This window comes from Oncorhynchus clarkii, chromosome 28 (genome assembly GCF_045791955.1).
Source record: "Oncorhynchus clarkii lewisi isolate Uvic-CL-2024 chromosome 28, UVic_Ocla_1.0, whole genome shotgun sequence".
In the NCBI taxonomy this organism is placed as follows: domain Eukaryota; kingdom Metazoa; phylum Chordata; class Actinopteri; order Salmoniformes; family Salmonidae; genus Oncorhynchus; species Oncorhynchus clarkii.
In genome coordinates, this window is record NC_092174.1 from 40,673,049 (window position 1) to 40,694,995 (window position 21,947).

General features: G+C 44.0%; 1 protein-coding gene across 2 annotated transcripts in view; it reads right to left on the bottom strand.

The window, feature by feature from the left end:
• Positions 1-604: 604 nt before the first annotated feature.
• Positions 605-21,947, bottom strand: part of LOC139386644 (ski-like protein) — a 43,027-nt gene continuing 21,684 nt past the window's right edge. The window contains exons 3-8 of one of the 2 annotated variants that reach the window (XM_071132395.1): positions 18,536-18,634; positions 16,676-16,740; positions 10,591-10,736; positions 9,054-9,343; positions 8,489-8,710; positions 605-5,379 (exon numbers count right to left, since the gene is read on the bottom strand). In XM_071132395.1, coding sequence (XP_070988496.1) covers positions 5,110-5,379; positions 8,489-8,710; positions 9,054-9,343; positions 10,591-10,736; positions 16,676-16,740; positions 18,536-18,634 — 1,092 coding nt within the window. In that variant the 3' untranslated portion in view covers positions 605-5,109. Of the gene's footprint in view, positions 5,380-8,488; positions 8,711-9,053; positions 9,344-10,569; positions 10,737-16,675; positions 16,741-18,535; positions 18,635-21,947 lie in introns of both variants that reach the window. The other variant, XM_071132394.1, reaches the window with a different exon arrangement.

Genomic DNA, 21,947 nt, shown 5'->3' on the forward strand with positions numbered 1-21,947 from the left:
GGTTTTGTGTGGGTGAGTGGTTTGCTGATGTCAATGTTGTGAACAGAGTGCCTCATGGTGGCTGTGTGGTCATGGTATTGGCAGGCATAAGCTACAGACAACACAATTGCATTTTATCAATGGCAATTTGAATGCACAGAGATACCGTGATGAGATCCTGAGGCCCATTGTCGCGCCATTCATCCGCAGCCATCACCTCATGTTTTAGCACGATAATGCACGGCCCCATGTCACAAGGATTCCAATCACCAATTCCTGGAAGCTGAAAATGTCCCAGTTCTTCCACGGCCTGCATACTCAGACATTTCACCCTTTGAGCATGTTTGGGATGCTCTGGAGCAACATGTACAACAATATCAAGCATCTTCGCACAGCCATTGTGAAGTAAAATATTTGAAATTGTTATTTTTTTTGCTCAGTATGATCCCTGCTGTATAAGTAGTTGTTTTGTTTTTCAACTTTATTTATAGTGTTGGTATATACTTTGACTGACTGATGTACAGCTAATTGCCTATCAGGGATAATAAAGATAATATTATCGATCAGTGATAGTCTACGACACACCGGTTTCACGTCCAGAATAACATAAGATTTACAACACCAGTTTTGACACAAGAACTTTACTAGAATTTGATCCAAGTTCATTGTCTATACAGGGTATATTTATATCATTGGCTATACAGGATATGTTTACAAGGTCTGAGATCAAGGGGAGGGAGAGAAAACAGAACACTAGAAATACAACTGAGGTATTAGCTAAAAGCATGTACACGTATGTCATCATATACTAGTAAATATCAATTATGACCAACGGTTAAAGATGCAGTGTCCTCTGCTTAAAAAACATTTTATATCACAACATGAGGTAGGAGAACCGTGTCTCGTTTCATGCAAAGAACAAACGTCTCAATCACACTGCATTGTTGTTGGCAACATGGTTTGCAAAAGTCATACAGACACTCACTGCCATACATCTTTCAGAATATAGCATTTTAAGAAAAAGAAAAGTTTGTTTTTAAACAGCCATAAAAATATTTTCTTATTTTTAAACTACGATTTGTCAGGTGTAGCCTACTAAGTTTAAACTGAAAACATGGCGTACACGTAGTGTTCATACCTCAGAGAAAACCAAAACATACATAACCATTTTGTGTGTTGGATTAACATCCTAGCTAGCTCCCACGCTGCTAAATAAGAACGGTGTTCCTAAATAAATATCCAACTACAAAGCATACATGGAAACAATTGATCCAACACTTCAGCGGATCCCAAATCCAACCTGTAGCTATCGTTTACAGAGTATACTACCTCTTCTACACTACGTCACCTTCATTAAAGCAAAATCGCTGCGCTATTCATTTAAGTCTGGGAACAATCCATTGGGGATTGATGTAAAAAAAAAAAAAAAGCTAGTTACTGTATAACTGTGCTCCGGAAGCAAGGCCAAGGGTCTAGTAGTAAGTCGAGTTGGACAAAATACACAGCTATAAAAAAAATAAATAAAAATAAAATAAACTGTACAAAGCACGTCTGTGGTTAAGTCCCAAATGGCAACCTAATTCCCTTTATAGTGCACAACCTTTGACCAGGACCCATAGTCTTCTAGTTCTCATAACATTGCAAATGCAAGAGGGCACAGCACACCGTGTTACAGCATAGTATGTCTTGATTTATTTTAATCGTTTGTATCCATCACATCATTAGCATGGCATTAAACTAAAGTAAATATAGAGCGCCCTCTTCTGTATAAAATGTAATTTACACCAACAGAAAACATAGAAGTACAAGAAATACATTTGATACCCCAAAACGATTGTTGTAGACTGTTCTAGGAGGTAACTATGGCGATAATAACAAAACCTAATACTGATTATCTTGTGATGTAAAACATCAATGCAGTCCCAAGGACCCTATACCCCCAAGACGACAAAGGGTTGTTGACAAATAATTAGGACACAAACCACAGCGCTACATGATAATAAATCTCTCCCCTTTTTCATCGCTACTGTGCTTCGGTCACTGGCAAATACACATGCGCTCAGAACCAAACACACTTCTCTCTCTCTCGCTCCACTTTGCAGAATCTAGAGGCTACATTTGTATAGTTTGATTAGGTAGTTGGTCAACAAGTTGTGTGTTAGGTTTCTCCCTCCCCACCTGTCTGTCACAAATGACACGCTATTCCGTATATAGTGCACCATTTTTTAAAATTGTCTTTTACCAGAGCCCTATGGACACTAGAGAATAGTGTCACTTAGGACACAAACAATTCGTTTTTATACCATAAACATATTAAGTCAGATATCATTAAGCTAACAAACCATATTAAGGGGATCCATTTACTTAGTTACATGCAAACCTTTGTTTTTTTTTGTTTTGTTTTCAAATTTAGTTTTTAAAAATATAAACATGTTCGGTGCATGTTCAAATTTGTCTGGTGGTGTGGTTTAGTGTACGAAAAATGGATTAAGAGAGAAAGCGTATACATTATGATTACACGTCAAGTCTATCAGGGTGAAATCATCATCCACGTAATAAACAAATCAAGGTAATCAGGTCTGGGAAGTACTGTAACGACGTACTTCCTTTCCTATTCAGCCCTGCGGTCGTATCCGAACACCATGCAAATCAACAGCAATTTTACACCCTTTAAAAAAAGTGCGCTCCACAATATCAGTGTACACAGCGGAGGGACAACAATAAATTATAATCTGCCAAGACAGACACTATCCGTTAGTCCCAATGTAGGCATGCCGTAAAAAATACAAATAAATTGTTAAACAGCCGATCAGTCTTGAATTCTGCTATTGTTGATAACGGTAAACAATAAGTCTGTCTGCTGCGTACGATGACGTTATATATTGCGGAGTGTTCCTTTAGCAGAGTAAACGACAAGTCAAATCTGAATTTTTCAAAGACTCCGGCAACAGAAACATAACGGATGTTTTTAGAGCGTCGGCCTTGCCTGGTCCAGTAAATTTTATAATAACCTTTAGAATATTATCCCATGGCATAGTTAATATATTAAATTACTAATGTATGTACAAAGTGAATATAAATCTTTAGTTGATAAATATATTTTTTCCCCCCTCAAAATAATTTCCAAAAGTTTATGGAACAACGGTCGGTAGAGCAGAATGGATTGGATTTGTTCTGCATGTAACTGAATTTCACATCAGACACCATCAGACAGGGCGTTCGTTTCGTTGTAGTTTTGTGGGGTGGTTTTTGTCCTCATGAAAATAACGGGTTTTGAAGCTTTGTTTAAACGTTGCTGCATAATAACAAAATAAGTCCTACTATATTATAAGTACTGTGTCAGGGCATGGTGTAAACTCGGTTCTAAAGGGAACTCTTTCTTTAGCGATCTGCATTGAGAAGTCCGAGCACAGTGGAATGTCTACCAATTTGCATGTATAGCAGATGCATAAAAAATATGCTTAGAGTTTAAACCAAGGCCCTCTTTTAAATAACTATTTACATGCAACCTGGCTCTAAGGGTCTGGGGGAGAGGCTATAAAAAGACTTCCCAGCTCTCTTAGGGTCCACCTGTGACGGCTGAATCCGTTCTGTGTGAGCTAGCTGATTGGGTGCTGGGTGTGCTGTTCGCCTGGACTTCTACACAACAAATCACACTACCCCCGGCTGATGTGCCATTGCTTTGGTGTGTGTGTGGAAGGTATGGCAGCTGCCCACATTCTGATGAGACAAAAGGGGCTCCCCTCTCCCGGCCCACCCAGCCTGAGAGGGGTCTGCCCCCTGCACTCCCGCTCTCTCCGCCTGACGGTCTCTCCTCTTCCTCTCTTCCCTGCCACGCGCTCTTCGCCTGACTGTACCTCCCTGCCTGGGCCAGGCAAGGCTCTGTTTGTTCAGTGAGGTGGAATAAAGTGGAGGAGAAAGAGGAAGGGCCCTAGATCCTAGGCAGGCAGATCAGGTGTCAGTCTGGACTAATTCCTTTCACCTGTGACCCATATTCCCCCAGGCAGACAGCTAGCCCCTGCAGCTCTCAGAGTGTGCATCCCAAATAACAACCTACTCCCTATATTGTGCACTACTATATAGGGAATAGGGCATTACTTTTGTCAACAGTAGTGCACTATATGGGGAATAGTGTACTATTTGGGACAGAGAGTGTCTCACAGAGGAGAGAGGGTGGCAAGACACACTAACTGTTGCTAACAGGGAAATCAAACACTCAAACTCAAACCACTTTTCGCTTATTTGAAAGTAATGGGTATAAGGATTGTTTTATTTATTTTTTAAACAAAGGCGAAACGAAAATGTGTATCCATGAAATGTCCTGTGTGGCTAGTAGCTGGGCCAGAGCACTGGACTGTCTGCATGAGATGGGGAACACCCAAGCGGGCGCCATCTTAGCTCCAGCAGCTCCAGTTGGCGTGCCAGGTAGTAGTAGAAAGAGTGACAACGCTAGTGTAACCGCAGTTCAGAACACAGTCAAGGGGCAGGGCCAGGATAGAACTGTCTGTCTGATCTCCCACACTTCGTGTGGGCTACAACACATCAAATCCACAATCTAAAGGAGGGAGGGAAGGAGGAGGAGAGGATGCGAGGGAAGGAGGAGAGGATGTGAGGGAAGGAGGAGAGGATGCGAGGAGAGTGTCCTTAAACATCCTACTCCTATCGGTCTGCCAAGCAGTCATTTGTTCATTCAGAAACTATAAATTAAAAAAAAAAAAAACATATACATCCCCAAGAAGTTGAAATACTGTTTACGGAAAGGGGGCGGGGGGGTAAACCAAAACATTAAACTAATGTGGTGTTAAATTAATAAACAAACAGGAATCCTTATCCAAAAAACTAAAGAGGAGGAGGGAGAGAGATACCTAGTCAGTTGTAAAACTGAATTCATTCAACTGAAATGTGTCCGCATTTAACCCAACCCCTCTGAATCAGAGAGGTGTGGGGGGCTGCCATAATCAACATGAGAGAAGCAGCCTGGGGGTGAAGGGGGTAGACATGGTGAGGGAGGGGGTTGTCTGTGTCTGAAGGGCTGCCGTCTCTCCCAGCAGGGGGGTGAGGGATGAAGGGAGGGAGTCGCAGCAAAAGAACGGAGGTGAGAGAGACAGAAGGGGCATTTCTTAAGTTCCTCTACTTATGAGCATGGCCGTTCTGCTGCTCGGCAGGGCCAGCGGTGTGTCCCTCTGTGTGGGGGGTGTGAGAGGAGGGGGTGGGGGGCGGAGAGGGGCTCCCTGTAGTGACGAAGGAGGCCGAGGTGGAGGCCGTCTGGCCCATCTGCTGTTGGAGCTGAGAGATGATTCTCTCCAGCTTCTCCCGGGCATCCCGCTCACTCCTCAACTCTTCCTGGAGCTTATCCCGGTCAGCCTCCGCACCATCCAACCTCCCACGCAGCTCTGCAAGCTAGAAGAGGGGAGGGAGGGGAGAGAAAGAGATGAAGTCAGGTTAGTCTGAACAGTACACACACAGCCAGCCTAAGCCTGACACCAAGAGGATGAAGGAGACAGCAGGAGGTGTGTTTGTGTGTGTCTGACTGTGTCCCTACTTGATCCTTGTGGGGACCTAAAATCTCCCAAAATACCCACAAGGATAGTAAAACAATAAATGCTCCCTCGTGGGGACATTTGAGTCCCCATGAGGACAAAGGCTATTTTAAGCGTAGGTTTACAGCTACAATTAGGGTTAGGGGTTTGTGGCTAGGTTTAAGAAAAAGCCATATCTCAGACTGGCCAATAAAAATAAAAGATTAAGATGGCCAAAAGAACACAGACACTGGACAGAGATATGGCTTTTTCTTTGCAACTCTGCCTAGAAGGCCAGCATCCCGAAGTCGCCTCTTCACTGTTGACGTTGAGACTGGTGTTTTGCGGGTACTATTTAATGAAGCTGCCAGTTGAGGACTTGTGAGGTGTCTGTTTCTCAAACTAGACACTAATGTACTTGTGGGCCTAGGATCGAACACGGATCTGTAGTGATGCAGTGCCTTAGAGTTCTCCCGAGTGGCGCAGTGGTCTGTGTCTTAATTATTTAATCCAACAGCTTGCTTAAAGCATCAGACAAGCTCAGTACAAGTAGTTGATTTGATTCAAACAGGGTGAGTGTCTATACAGTGCCTTCAGAAAGTATTCAGATCCCTACTTTCTCCACATTTTGTTATGTTACAGCCTTATTCTAAAGTTATTTTCTCTCATCTACACAATATGACAAAGAGAGGTCAGTAGAAATTTTTGCTAATTTATAAAATATACAAAACGGAAATATCCCATTTACGTAAGTATTCAGACCCTTTAACTCAGTCCTTTGGCAACAATTACAGCCTTGAATCTTCTTGTGTATGACGGTACAAGCTTGGCACACCTGTATTTGGAGAGTTTCTCCCTTTCTTTTTTGCAGATCCTCTCAAGCTCTGTCAGGTCGCATCTCTCCCTCTCTCAACCTGAGCCCTAGGACCATGCCTCAGGACTACCTGGCCTGATGACTCCTTGCTGTCCACCTGGTCGTGCTGCTGCTCCAGTTTCAACTGTTCTGCCTGCAGCTATGGACCTGTTCACAAAACGTGCTACCTTGTCCCAGATCTGCTGAATTCAACTTTGTAGAGACACTGAATGATGGGCTATGAAAAGCCAACTGACATTTACTCCTGGAGGTGCTGACCTGAGGCACCCTCTACAACCACTGTGATCATCATCATCATCAGACCCTGCTGGTCATCAATGAACATCTTGGCCATGTTCTGTTATAGTCTCCACCCAGCACAGCCAGAAGAGGACTGACCACCCCTCAGATCCTGGTTCCTCTCTTGGAAAAACTCCCTAGAAAGAACTGAACCTAGGAAGTAACCTAGCCACCGTGCTTCTACACCTGCATTGCTTGCTGTTTGGGCTTTTAGACTGTTTCTGTACAGCACTTTTTGACATCTGCAGATGTAAGAAGGGCTTTATAAATACATTTGATTGATTTGATCGGGTTCAAGTCGGGGCTCTGGCTGGGCCACTCAAGGACATTGAGACCTGTCCCGAAGTCACTCCTGCGTTGTCTTGGCTGTGTGCTTAGGGTTGTTGTCCTGTTGGAAGGTGAACCTTCGCCCCAGTCGGAGGTCCTGAGCACTCTGGAGAAGGTTTTCATCAAGGATCTCTCTATCTTACCCTCGATCCTCTATACCCTCGATCCTGACTAGTCTCCCAGTCCCTGCCGCTGAAAAACGCTTGTGACGCTTGGCATTCAGGCCAAAGAGTTCAATCTTGGTTTCATCAGACCAGAGAATCTTGTTTCTCATTGTCTGAGAGTCTTTTAGGTGCCTTTCTGCAAACTCCAAGAGGGATGTCATGTGCCTTTTACTGAGGAGTGGCTTCCGCCTGACCACTCTACCATAAAAGCCTGATTGGTGGAGTGCTGCAGAGATTGTTGTCCTTCTGGAAGGTTCTCCCATCTCCACAGAGAAACTCTTGGTCACCTCCCTGACAAAGGACCTTCTCCCCCGATTGCTAAGTTTGGCCAGGCGGCAAGCTCTAGGAAGTCTAGGTGGTGCCAAACTTCTTCCATTTAAGAATGATGGAGGCCACTGTGTTCTTGGGGACCATCAATGCTGCAGAAATGTTTTTGGTACCCTTCCCCAGATCTGTGACGACACAATCTTGTCTCAGAGCTATATGAACAATTCCTTCGACCTCATGGCTTGGTGTTTGCTCTGACATGCACTGTCAGAGCACAATTGGCCCAGCGTCGTCCGGGTTTGGCTGTCATTGTAAATAAGAATAGTTAAATAAAATAAAAAAATAAAAAAAAAGTGGGACCTTATATAGACAGGCGTGTGCGTCTTTCCAAATCATGTCCTATCAATTGAATTTACCACAGGTGGACGCCAATCAAGCTGTAGAAACATCAAGGAGGTTCAATGGAAACAGGATGCACCGGAGCTCAATTTCAAGTCTCATTGCAAAGGGTCTGAATACTTACGTAAATAAGGTGTTAATTTTTTGATAGATATGCAAAAATAAAAAAAATAAACACTTCTCGCTTTGTCATTTTAGGGTGTTGTGTGTAGACTGATGGAAAATGTTGTTTTAATCCATTTTAGAATAAGGCTGTAATGTAACAAAATGTGGAAAAAGTGAAGTGGTCTGAATACTTTCCGAATGCACTACGTGTGTGGACTGCTGGTCCAAGCCAGCAGCTAACCTGGTTAGCATAGCAATCCTACCCCTGGTTAGCATAGCGATCCTACCCCGGGTTAGCATAGCGATCCTACCCCGGGTTAGCATAGCGATCCTACCCCGGGTTAGCAGAGCGATCCTACCCCGGGTTAGCAGAGCGATCCTACCCCGGGTTAACAGAGCGATCCTACCCCGGGTTAACAGAGCGATCCTACCCCGGGTTAACAGAGCGATCCTACCCCGGGTTAACAGAGCGATCCTACCCCGGGTTAGCATAGCGATCCTACCCCTGGTTAGCGTAGCGATCCTACCCCTGGTTAGCATAGCGATCCTACCCCTGGTTAGCATAGTGATCCTACCTGGTTAGCATAGCGTTCCTCCTGGTGTGTGTTGTCACACACACAGCTCTGCTGCCTCAGCTGTTCCAGTCTGTGCTCCAACTCCCTCTGCTCCTCCCTCACCTGCCCCAGCCTGTGGGCATGCTCAGTGTGCACCGCCTCCAGCTCACTCTGCAGCTCACACTGCTCTGCTGCCAGCTGCTGCAGCCTGACAGCCTCGCCTCCACGCAGCGCCTCCAACTCCTACACACAGAGACACACAGGATGATAGGTTACATTTCCTGATTGATACCCCTTATGGTTTATGTTAGTTGTTCAGTAACAGGAGCAATTCAAAGTTCAGCTAAACGGTACACTATAAAAATCAGAAATGATTACTAATGTAATATGTTGAATTCAATTAAATGGAAGTGATTCAAAATGTGTAGACAACCAGCTGACATGGAGTGTTTCTGCTGGACAGGAACAAATTAGAGCAGTCCGGGGAGGGGGTTGGTTGGTAAACACTGATCTACGCTTTTGATTGTGGCTGATGCCATTTTTTCTGTCTGGAGTTGACCATCTCTAGTTGTCTGTAGTGTCTCACCATCTCTAGCTGCAGCTGGTTGTGCAGGGTGGAGTGCAGCTTCTCCTGCTGTCTGCTGTACATCTGAACGATCTCCACTACGATCCTTTCCTTGTCGTCCTCACAGACGGAAGACAGGACGTCTTTACTCCCCAGCGCCGCTACCGACGTGGTCATCGCTACAGCAGAAGAACTCTTGTTGCTGGGGATGGTCTCCATGGAAACTGGCTGCTGGCGGTCCCGGTCAGCAGTAGAAACAACGCGCTGCTGAGACTTGGCGTCGTTGGCAACGGGAGGAGAGGCATGGAGATCTGAGGAGCGAGAGGGGGGAGGAAGGAGAGGTTGAGAGAGGGAGGAAGGAGAGGTTGCAGGAGAAGCAGTATAGTCAACCCCCCACACACAGCAGTCAACCAACCCACCCACCCACACCCATGCATGGGTAACTAAGATAACACAGTATACAATGTTTTGTCCACTCAGTGTATACTGTATGCACTCACAAATACACAACCACCCACATGGATGGAGAGAACACACACACACAGGCCCTTAAAATGAACAAGTATGGGCAATATGTGTGAAGTGATTAATAGCTAAATAAATGCTACAGTAGCTGTTTTCAAAAGTATTTCTGCCATTTTGTTTCCTATCTGGTAATACACAACGAAATAGGAATCCTAACGTTATAGCTATGCAAGCAACACTGCCTGGCTGGGCGTCTGTGTGCACTGCTTAAAAGGTGTCATTTATTAGCCATGCGCACAGGCATATACGTTGGTTTAACTACTAAAGTGAGACTATGCATGTTTCTTTTATATTTACATTGTTTAGTTCACAAATTCAGTTGCTTTTCAAATGCTTGAGGTTTTTGTTTCTTCTCTTCGCTAGTAGTGGAAGAAAAGTCAGATTCTCACAGGAGATGACTCAAGTGGCCCTGTTACCAAGGTAACCTTAAAAGGGGCAGCTGAACTTTGTCTCATCTGTGATATTTTTGGTAAAAAATATAAAATTAAATTGACCAATATACCACACTACCGATTAATATAAATACATTTCTTAAAAACAAAAAAAAAGAAGCATGCTTATTATCCATTTTGTTGTGATTTCTGGTGTATTTAACACAAAAATAAATGTTGCGGTAAAAAATTAATACATATATCTTTTTTTTATCTACCTGCCACAGTGGCCGGTAAAAAAAACTCAATTTTAGGCCACACACACACACCTTACTCAACACTTCAAGGTCAGACTGGGAAACAGCAGCAGCATGCACACGCAAGCTCTTCTGTCTTTGTGGGGACTTAAAACCAAAAGTCTCCACAAGGATAGTAAAACAAGGAAAATTCTCCCTCGTGGGGACATTTCCAGAATCCCCATGAGGACAAAAGCTATTTTAAAGCTTAGGGGTTAGGTTTCGGTGTAGGGATAAGTTTATAATTAGGGTAAGGGGTTAGTTGTTAGGTTTAGGGTTACGGAAAACATGATTTTGAATGAAAAGGATAATAGGTCCCCACGAGGATAGAAGAACATAACTTACGTGTGTGTGTGTGGTACTGACCCATAGCAGTGTCTTGGTGGCCGTGGGCCAGTCTCCTACTGTAGTGGTGTTTGAGCAGCACCCCCAGAACCTCAGAGCTGACCTCCGGCTGATCCCTCAGAGACACATTAGGAGCCACCATCTTATCATATGTATACAGGTTGTAACTAGGGAGAGAGAGGAGAGACATGGTGATATGTATACAGGTTGTAACTAGGGAGAGAGGAGAGACATGGTAATATGTATACAGGTTATAACTAGGGAGAGAGAGGAGAGACATGGTGATATGTATACAGGTTGTAACTAGGGAGAGAGACATGGTTATATGTATACAGGTTGTAACTAGGGAGAGAGAGAGGAGAGACATGGTGATATGTATACAGGTTGTAACTAGGGAGAGAGAGTAGAGACATGGTGATATGTATACAGGTTGTAACTAGGGAGAGAGGAGAGACATGGTAATATGTATACAGGTTATAACTAGGGAGAGAGGAGAGACATGGTAATATGTATACAGGTTATAACTAGGGAGAGAGGAGAGACATGGTGATATGTATACAGGTTGTAACTACAGAGAGAGACATGGTGATATGTATACAGGTTGTAACTACAGAGAGAGACATGGTGATATGTATACAGGTTGTAACTACAGAGAGAGACATGGTGATATGTATACAGGTTGTAACTAGAGAGAGAGAGGAGAGACATGGTGATATGTATACAGGTTGTAACTACAGAGAGAGACATGGTGATATGTATACAGGTTGTAACTACAGAGAGAGACATGGTGATATGTATACAGGTTGTAACTACAGAGAGAGAGGAGGAGAGACATGGTGATATGTATACAGGTTGTAACTAGAGAGAGAGAGGAGGAGAGAGACATGGTTATCATGTACAGTGGAAAGTATTCAGACACCTTGACTTTCTCCACATCGTTATGTTTCAGCCTTATTCTAAAATGTATTAACTCGTTTTTTCCCCCCTCAATTTACACACAATATCCCATCATGAAAAAGCAAAACCAGATTTAGAAACGTTTGCAAATTTATTACAGATAAAATCTCAGTACTTTGTTGAAGCACCTTTGGCAGCGATTACAGCCTCAAGTCTTTTGGTATGACGTTACAAGCTTGGCACACCTGTATTCGTGGAGTTTCTCCCATTCTTCTCTGCAGATCCTCTCAAGCTCTATCAGGTTGGATGGGGAGCGTGGCTGCACAGCTATTTTCAGGTCTCTCCAGAGATGTTTGATCGGGTTCAAGGCCGGGCTCTGGCTGGGCCACTCAAGGACATTCAGAGACTTGTCCAGAAGCCACTCCTACGTTGTCTAGGCTGTGTGCTTAGCTTCGTTGACCTATTTGAAGGGTGAACCTTCGCCCCAGTCTGAGATCCTGAGAGCTCTGGAGCAGGTTTTCATCAAGAATCTCTGTACTTTGCTCCGTTCATCTTTGCCTTGGTCCTGACTCGTCTTCCCAGTCCCTGCCACAGAAAAACATCCCCACAGCATGATGCTGCCACCACCATGCTTCCCCGTAGGGATGGTGCCAGGTTTCCTCCAGAAGTAACGCTTGGCATTCAGGCCAAAGAGGTCAATCTTGGTTTCATCAGACCAGAGAATCTTCTTTCTCATGGTCAGAGTCCTTTAGGTGCCTTTTGGCAAACTCTAAGCGGGCTGTCATGTGCCTTTTACTGAGTGGCTTCCATCTGACCACTCTACCATAAACGCCTGGTTGGTGGAGTGCTTCAGAGATGGTTGACCTTTTGGAAGATTCTCCCATCTCCAAAGAGGAACCTCTAGATCTCTGTCAGTGACCAGCAGGTTCTTGGTCACCTCCATGACCAAGGCCCTTCTCCCCCGATTGCTCAGTTTGGCCTGGTGGCCAGCTCTAGGAAGAGCCTTGGTGGTTCCAAACTTCTTCCATTTAAGAATGATGGAGGCCACTGTGTTCTTGGGGACCTTCAATGCTGCAGAATTGATGGTTCCCTTCCCCAGATCTGTGCCTTGACACAATCCTGTCTCGGAGCTCTACGGACAATTCCTTTGACCTCATGGCTTGGTTTATGCTCTGATATGCACTGTCAAAAGTGGGATCTTTCCAAATCATGTTCAATTAATTGAATTTACCACATGGACTCTACATCAAGTTGTAGAGACATCAAGGAGGATCAATGGAAACAGGATGCAACTGAGCTCAATTTCGAGGCTCATAGCAAAGGGTCTGAATACTTGTGTAAATAAGGAATGTTTTTGTATTTATCAATTTGAACATTTTTTCCCAAAATGGGTTTTGTGTCAATTGCTGAGGAAAATGGTTTTATTTAATACATTTTAGAATAAGGCTGTAATGTAACAAAATGTGGAAAAAGTCAAGGGGTCTTCCGAAGGCACAGTACACAGGTAGTAACTTAGAGAGACGGAGAGTAGTAACTATGGTTATCACCCGTATACAGGCAGTAACTTAGAGAGAGGGAGAGTAGTAACTATGGTTATCACACGTATACAGGCAGTAACAGAGAGGGAGAGTAGTAACTATGGTTATCACACGTATACAGGCAGTAACTTAGAGAGAGAGAGTAGTAACTATGGTTATCACACGTATACAGGCAGTAACTTAGAGAGGGAGAGTAGTAACTATGGTTATCACACGTATACAGGCAGTAACTAGACAGCGAGAGCGCAAAGAGTGAGAAAGAGAAAAAGACACAGCAATTAGGATTTGGCTAAAAATACTTGAAATCGGATATAGAGTCAATTTCCCATTATGGTTGTGAGGTCTGGGGTCCACTCACCAACCAAGAACTCACAAAATGGGACAAGCACCCAAAATTGAGACTCTGCAAGCAGAATTCTCCAAAATTGTCCTCTGTGTACAACATAAAACACCAAATAAATGGATGCAGAGCAGAATTAGGCCGATACCCGCTGATTATCAAAATCCAGAAAAGACCCGGTCATTTCTACCACCTAAAAGGAAGAGATTCTCAAACCTTCCTTAACAAAGCCATCACCTACAGAGAGACGACCTGCAGAAGAGTCCCCTAAGCAAGCTGGTCCTCTGTTCACAAACACACCCCCAGAACAAGCAACACAATTACACCCAAACAAATCATGAGAAAACAAAAAGATAATTCTTTCCAATGTGTCAAGTAATCTAACAAAAAAAAATGAGCAAACTAGAATGCTATTTGGCCCTAAACAGAAAGTACACAGTGGCAGAATACCTGACCACTGTGACTGACCCAAACTTAAAGGCAAGCTTTGACTATGTACAGACTCAGTGAGAGTAGGCTTTCTATTGAGAAAGGCCGCCGTAGGCAGACATGGCTCTCAAGAGAAGACAGGCTATGTGCACACTGCCCACAAAATGAGGTGGAAACTGAGCTGCACTTCCTAACCTCCTGCCAAATGTATGACAACATTAGAGACACATATTTCCCTCAGATTACACTGACCCACATTTTTTATTTTACTAGGCCAGTCAGTTAAGAACACATTTTTAATTTACAATGACGGCCTACCCAGGCCAAACCCTCCCCTTACCGGGAAGACGCTGAGCCGCCCTATGGGACTCCCGATCACGGCAGGTTGTGATACAGCCCAGGATCGAACCAGGGTCTGTAGTGACGCCTCTAGCACTGAGACGAGGTGACTTAAACCGCTGCGCCACTCGGGACCCTATGATTTACCTATTACTTCCGGCGCCGACAGAGATGGCCGCCTCGCTTCGCGTTCCTAGGAAACTATGCAGTTTTTTGTTTTTTTACGTGTTATTTCTTACATTAGTACCCCAGGTCATCTTAGGTTTCATTACATACAGTCGAGAAGAACTACTGAATATAAGATCAGCGTCAACTCACCACACAAGCATTTCGCTACACTCGCATTAACATCTGCTAACCATGTGTATGTGACAAATAAAATTTGATTTGATTTGATTTGAATGATTCTAAAACAAATCCAATTTTGATAAACTCCCATATCTACTGGGTGAAATACCACAGTGTGCCATCACAGCAGCAAGATTTGTGACCCGTTTCCACAAGAAAAGGGCAACCCGTGAAGAACAAACACCATTGTAAATACAACACATAATTTTCTTGATTTATTTTCCCTTTTGTCCTTTCACTATTTGCACATGGTTACACCACTGTATATACACGACATTTGAAATCTCTCTATTCCTTTGGAGTGTAATGTTTACTGTTAATTCTGGTTTATGATCTATTTCACCTGCTCTGGCAATGTAAACATGCTTCCCATATCAATAAAGACCTTTGAATTGAATTGAGAGAGAGAGTGCGACAGGGAGACAGATCAGAACATTTACCTGATCATACATATACAGACGAAGAGACAGGCCAAGAGAGATAGACAGACACATGGTTATCATACGTACAGTGCCTTCAGAAAGTATTCATACCCCTGGACTTATTCAAAATGTTGTTGTGTGACAGCCTGAATTCAAAATGGATTAAATATATCTCTACAGCACTTCACCAATCTGGGCTTTATGGAAGAGTGGCCAGGCGGAAGCTACTCTTGAGAAAAAGGCACGACAGCACGCCTGGAGTTTGCAAAAAGGCACGTGAAAGACAGATCATAAAAGGTTCAATATTCTGCGGTCTGATGAAACAAAAATGTAACTATTTGGTCTGAATGCAAAGCACTATGTCTGGAGATAACCAGGCACAGCTCATCACCCATCTAACACCATCCCTACCGTGAAGCATGGTAGTGGCAGCATCATGCTATGGGGATGCTTTTCAGTTTCAGGGAAACTGGTAAGGATAGAGGGAACAATGAATGGAGCCAAATACTGGTTCATTCTTGATGAGAACCTGCTTCAGAGTGCAAACGACCTTAGACTGGGGCAAATATTTATTTTCCTTACAGGGCAATGACCAAGCATACAGCCAAAGCAATGCTGGAATGGCTTCAGAACAAGAATGTGAAAGTCCTTGAGTGGCCCAGCCAAAGCCCAGACTTGAATACCATTGAAAATCTGTGGAAAGACTTGAAGATTGCTATTCACCGCCACTCCCTCATCTAACCTAACAGAGCTTGAGAAAATCAGCAAGGAAATGGGAGAAAATCCCTAAATCCAGATGTGTAAAGCTGATAAGACATACCCAAGATGACTCAAAGACGTAATCACAGCCAAAAGTGCTTCTACAAAGTAGGGACTCAGGGATGTGAATACTTATGTAAAGTAGATATCTGTATTTTATTTTCAATAAATTACCAAAAATGTCTAAAACAGGTTCAATGTGTTATTATGGGGTAGTGTGTGTGTTTATAAAAAAATAAAAATAAATCTAGTTTAAACAATTTTGAATTCAGGCTGTAACACAATGTGAAATAAATCAAGAGGTAGGAATACTCTGACAGCACTGTATATAGGTTGTAAATAGACAGAGAGAACACCGGCGCTTAGTAATGTAATTTTGACTTCATTGTTTGATTCCACTTGACTTGCATTGTTAAATTAAAAGCAGTTTACCCAAAACCAAATGACTGTTTCTATACTATAGGACATGTTACAGGGACTCACTCCTGTTATATGAAAACACACATATTTTAACATTGCACTTCAGTAGCAACCCGTCGTAAAAACCATTGACCAGCCATGGTCTGGTGTCCCAATGAGGGGTCCGTTGTAATCCCGTAGTCTAACCTGCCTGTGTCTACCACGTCACGTGCTGCCCTGCCTCCTGTAATCCAGCTAATCTCAGCCTTCATCTGGACCAGATTAATGAGCGGTAGACCACAACTTTACACTGACACATGCAGTCGGTCCAACTAGAGGCAAGGTAGGAAGCAGAGCAGGGGTTTCAGCACTGCTACAGCAACACTCCCTAGGAAGATGCTTGGAACGTTACTTGGCATGGATTGTCATGGGCAGGGGCTTCCAACGAGGAAGAAACATAGCCAGCCAGTCCCCAGTACTCATAAGATTAGACTCCATTGTGGGATAAGAGAGATCCAAATAAGGAAACAAACCTGGGGTGCACCATGGTGGGGTGTCTGGGAGGTGATAGAGCGTTGTGGCAGGGGGTAGAAGAGAGAGGATAAAGGGTTAGGGGGTAGTAAAGATTAACATACCTGGGGTGACTGGGCTCTTCCTTGATGTGGGGGAACACCAGAGTAGCCTGGGCTTGGCCTTGAACCTGCAGAAACAATAATAAACCCTTTAATATACTGAGTCTTCATTGCATCTCGATAAAACAGATCAGTAGATGTATAATATCTGAATGTCAATGTTTGTAGCTGTAATTGTGTGCGTTTAGGGGAGGGTGATGTGAGGAGTTGAGAGAAGAGCGAACACTGCCTTTAAAATGCTTGAGAGGAGTGGTGGATGAAGCATGCAATTTCAACAGGGGATCGTGTCGGGGACCCGAACCCAGCGCGTCGGGGACCCGAACCCAGCGCGTCGGGGACCCGAACCCAGCGCGTCGGGGACCCGAACCCAGCGCGTCGGGGACCCGAACCCAGCGCGTCGGGGACCCGAACCCAGCGCGTCGGGGACCCGAACCCAGCGCGTCGGGGACCCGAACCCAGCGCGTCGGGGACCCGAACCCAGCGCGTCGGGACCCGAACCCAGCGCGTCAGGACCCGAACCCAGCGCGTCAGGACCCGAACCCAGCGTGTCAGGTTACGTGCTTAGGAGGAGTGAGGATTCAGGTGAAGGGGGTTGGAGTAAGGTCAGTGGTAGTGTTGTCACGATACCAGAACTCTGACTTGGATACCGATACTAGGTTTAGTATCACAATACTGAACACACACACATATATATAATCTATTAGTCACAGAAAGGTCCTTAAGCCAGACAGATCTTTTGAGTTAAATATCATGACATTTCAATGTATTCATTAATTAAAAACAATCAATTTGACTTTGTTTTTCCCCAACCCATCCAATATAACTACTTCATGGTAATCATTTCCCTACACCCACAATAAGATGTGCTAAATACGTGTATGCAACCAATCAAGTTTGATTGGTAAAATCTCTCACCTTTATTGTGAAATAGGTCTAGGCTACATCTTGATAAACCAAGATGTAGCCTAGACCTATTTCACAATAAAGGCTAGCGTACATGCAATAGGAGTGTGTGCATGCATTGAGTTACTGAGCTTGTTTTGGCCGATTTCATGGAGCTACAGATGACAAATCTGTTTCCCTTATATTTGGGAAATTCTGTACTGATCAACAACATTTGCATAGAAGAAATCTCTTATTTTATAAAGTGTGTGTACTCTCTTTAAGACCCATGACGTCATTCACACACAGTCAGATCGAGGCTCGAGCAAAGATGATCTTGACTGGGGGGGGGAGATAAAGTGAATGGAGAGTTTTGTGACAAATCGGAAAGATCTTTCGTTATGGTTTGCATATCACAAACAAGGTACTAGGGTAGTGAACTGACCCTAGCTTCAGCTGTAAGCTAGAGAGGAAAGTTAGCCTACAAAGCTGGAAGCTACCGGTATCTTCTTGCATTTTTAAAAATGTTCTAGCCTGTAATGGACATTGTTTTGCGAACAGTAATTAAAAATTTCAACACTGACATGCCGTGTTGCATTATTGAAGCGTGGTAACTTCTGTGCAGAATGAGTGGCGGACTCCCAGTGAGTTCAGTGGTTCCTCGGGACAGACTACAGCTAGCAGTGGGTACGTGGCGCAGACACGGTGCTATCACGGTGCCATCGGCTGCGCTGATCGACAGAATTGATTCTCTCTCAACTCGGTAGAAGACGCGAGACACATTTGACAGAAGTAGTGAAAGTAACACATTCTAGCAAACCATTTTTCATGTTCTAGTACAAAAAAAAAAAAAAAACAACAAAAAAAAGTACAAAAGTTTTGGTATACAGAGGAACAAAAGTTAGGGGGCGGGGTCAGTGTCGTCAATGCAACCAGCTACGTCGGCAGCGTGAGCAGAACGCCGCTTCCTGTGTGTCGTACCTTGCTCGCTGCGTCGTTGTCGGCTAGTTTACTGTTAAGAGAAGCTAGAGGTTCTGGAGGAGACGATCTTCTCACCTCGCCGTCCTCTTCTACCACCTTCTGAAACAGAGACAGAGAGAGAGACAGAGACAGAAAGAGTTAGACCCTGAGACAGAGGTAGGCCTCTGAAGGCTATGATGCAGAACAATTACAGTGACGTAAAAGTACCACAGAAAGAGAGAGTTAGCCAGAGGCTTCCACTCTTCCCCCAGACATAATTTTCCAGGATTTTTTAAAGACATTAATTAATTGCACACACAATCACACACGCTTGCAAGTTCAAACTGCACTGAAACAACAAACATAAGGACATTGAGGCCTGTGGGACATAGAGGCCTGTGGGACATAGAGGCCTGTGGGACATAGAGGCCTGTGGGACATAGAGGCCTGTGGGACATAGAGGCCTGTGGGACATAGAGGCCTGTGGGACATAGAGGCCTGTGGGATATAGAGGCCTGTGGGATATAGAGGCCTGTGGGATATAGAGGCCTGTGGGACATAGAGGCCTGTGGGATATAGAGGCCTGTGGGATATAGAGGCCTGTGGGATATAGAGGCCTGTGGGATATAGAGGCCTGTGGGATATAGCACGGCACAATTACAGTAAAGTATTTTACGACAGGAGAGAGACCGATCACACAAACACAACGGGAAAACAAATTCTTACAGAAATGAAAACCACCTATTTGATAAAAACTCTGAATAAACTAAAATTGCTATTTGGCCTCAAAAGACTATTCAAATTTGAATAATATCTCTACTCTGTCAGATACAAAACAGAGACAGATCCTGACCAAAAACAGGCTCGTCGCCCACCAAATTGGCTACAGAGAAAAGGGAAACACAAAAAGACATGGCTACCCAAAGGGGAGCGTCTATGTGGTCACTGCACGACAGGGAGATACACTTTTTTACTTGACCGTGAGGAAATACCATAAAATGTGGAAAAAAATCAAGGGGTCTGAATACTTTCCGAATGCACCGTAGCAACATTGTCTAGGAAAAGGCGCCAATTCAACAGCGCACCGATGCGTTTCAGAACCGCGGACAGCGACCACTATCCAACACAGGAGAATTTATATTTGTTTTTGCACCATTGTTCTTACATAATATAACCATATACAATTTCAGTAGCACGTTTTAAGAGTGATGGACTGTGCCACCCCCACGCCTCGATAACGCATCAGTCCACTCAGACAGGATCTAATCAGATAGGTGTCTTGTACACCATAATTAGTTGCTTTTTTTTTGCTACTGTTCAATAAAATAACATCTTGGTCAACCAACAGCCTATCGATCAAACAACGGACCAGTGGACTAAATGTGGTCAGCCCTGAGTCCACGACTATGGATTAAATAAATTAACAGTCATTAGTTGCTGGTTGTTTTTTTTGTTGGAACAAACAGCTGACGAAGAAGACCGGATGGCCGGGCATTTCAGTTTCCGCGGTAACAAGGACTCTTTAGAATTACTATTCTAAATGACTGTAGTAAGCATGAGTGGGTGGAAGGGATGATACGCTTTACAGTAAGCACACCACAGCGCGCACACACACACACGAAACCAGGGGATATTGGATTGAGAGTACAGAATTATTTCTATAACGGATGTAGAAACTACAGGAAAGATTCCTGTCTGGAGGAATCTCATCTGATGAAGAATGTGTCATGTGATGCTACACGCTAGTGACGACACACACACACACACAAGCCATCAGGCTACAGGAAGCGGAGCAGTGAAGGAGAGGAAGTGACCCGGGGGAGGATGAAGCTGTGTGTGCGCGCGAGTGTATGACGGGGGTGGACGACCCTGAATGTCTGCCCTCCTACCCCTGGGCGCCGAAGGCGGTCAGAAATGGGGATGCCAGTACGCTGAGTGTGCTTTCGTGTCATCCAACGTATTTGTAATAATGGCCCCAGGTCATACCCTCACAGTGCGGCACAAACTATTTGTTATAGCTTACACATTATATACGGGCCGACCCTCATGTCCTGGAATGGCATGCAGACTGCGTACGTGAAATGGGTGATGTAGGCTATTGGTCCAAACAACACTAACAGTAAATGTGACGTTGTATCACAGACAGCGTCACTGCGTTTTGGTACAAAACCCTCACGGGGAGGGGGTCTCCTGGAGGCTCCTAACAGCCAGAGAAGACAGGGTTCTATTCTGGGGGCCCCCCTGAGGTTCCTAAAAGCCAGAGAAGACAGGGTTCTATTCTGGGGGGCCCCCTGAGGTTCCTAACGGCCAGAGAAGACAGGGTGTGTGCAACTAGCTCGCTGAAGATAATTAGCTACTTTAGCCTTACTCACATTTATTCCACTATCGTAGTGATGAACCAGATTTAGAAGCACACTACATGACTAAAAGTATGTGGACACCTGCTCGTTGAACCTCTCATTCCAAAATCATAGTCTTATATGGAGTTGTGCATCCTATGACGGTGCCACGTTGAAAGTCACTGAGCTCTTCATTAAGGCCATTCTACAGCCAATGTTTGACTATGGAGATTGCTGTGTGCTCAATTTTATACACCTGTCAGCAAAGTGTGGCCAAAATAGCCAAATGCACTAATTTGAAGGGGTGTCCACATACATTTGTATATACAGCACAAGTCAAAAGTTTAGACACCTACTCATTCACATTTTAAAAACTATTTCTACATTGTGAAAAATGGTGAAGACATGAAAACTATAAAAGAACACATATGGAATCATATAGTACATTAAAAAAAGTGTTAAATCAAAATATATTTTAGATTTGAGATTCTTCAAAAGTAGCCATCCTTTGACTTGATGACAGCTTTGAACACTCTTGGCATTCTCTCAACCAGCTTGAGGTAGTCACCTGGAATGCATTTCAACTTCTTATGGCTGGGGGCAGTATTGAGTAGCTTGGATGAATAAGGTGCCCAGAGTAAACTGCATGCTACTCAGTTCCAGATGCTAATATATGCATATTATTAGTAGATTTGGAACAAAAACAGTCTGATGTTTCTAAAACATTTTCAATTATGTCTGTGAGTATAACAGAACTCATATTGCATGCAAAAACCGGAGAAAAAAATCCAAACAGGAAGTGAGAAATCTGAGGTTGGTCGTTTTTCAACTCATTCCCTATTGAAGATACAGTGGGATATTGGTCATGTTGCACTTCCTAAGGCTTCCACTAGATGTCAACAGTCTTTAGAACCTTGTTTGATGCTTCTACTATAAAGTGGGGGCGAATGAGAGAGGAATGAGTCAGAGGTCTGCCAGAATGCCTTGAGCTCGTGACGCTCGTTCACGTGAGAGCGAGCTCTGTTCCATCGCAATTCTACAGACAAAGGAATTCTCCGGTTGGAACATTATTGAAGATTTATGTTAAAAACATC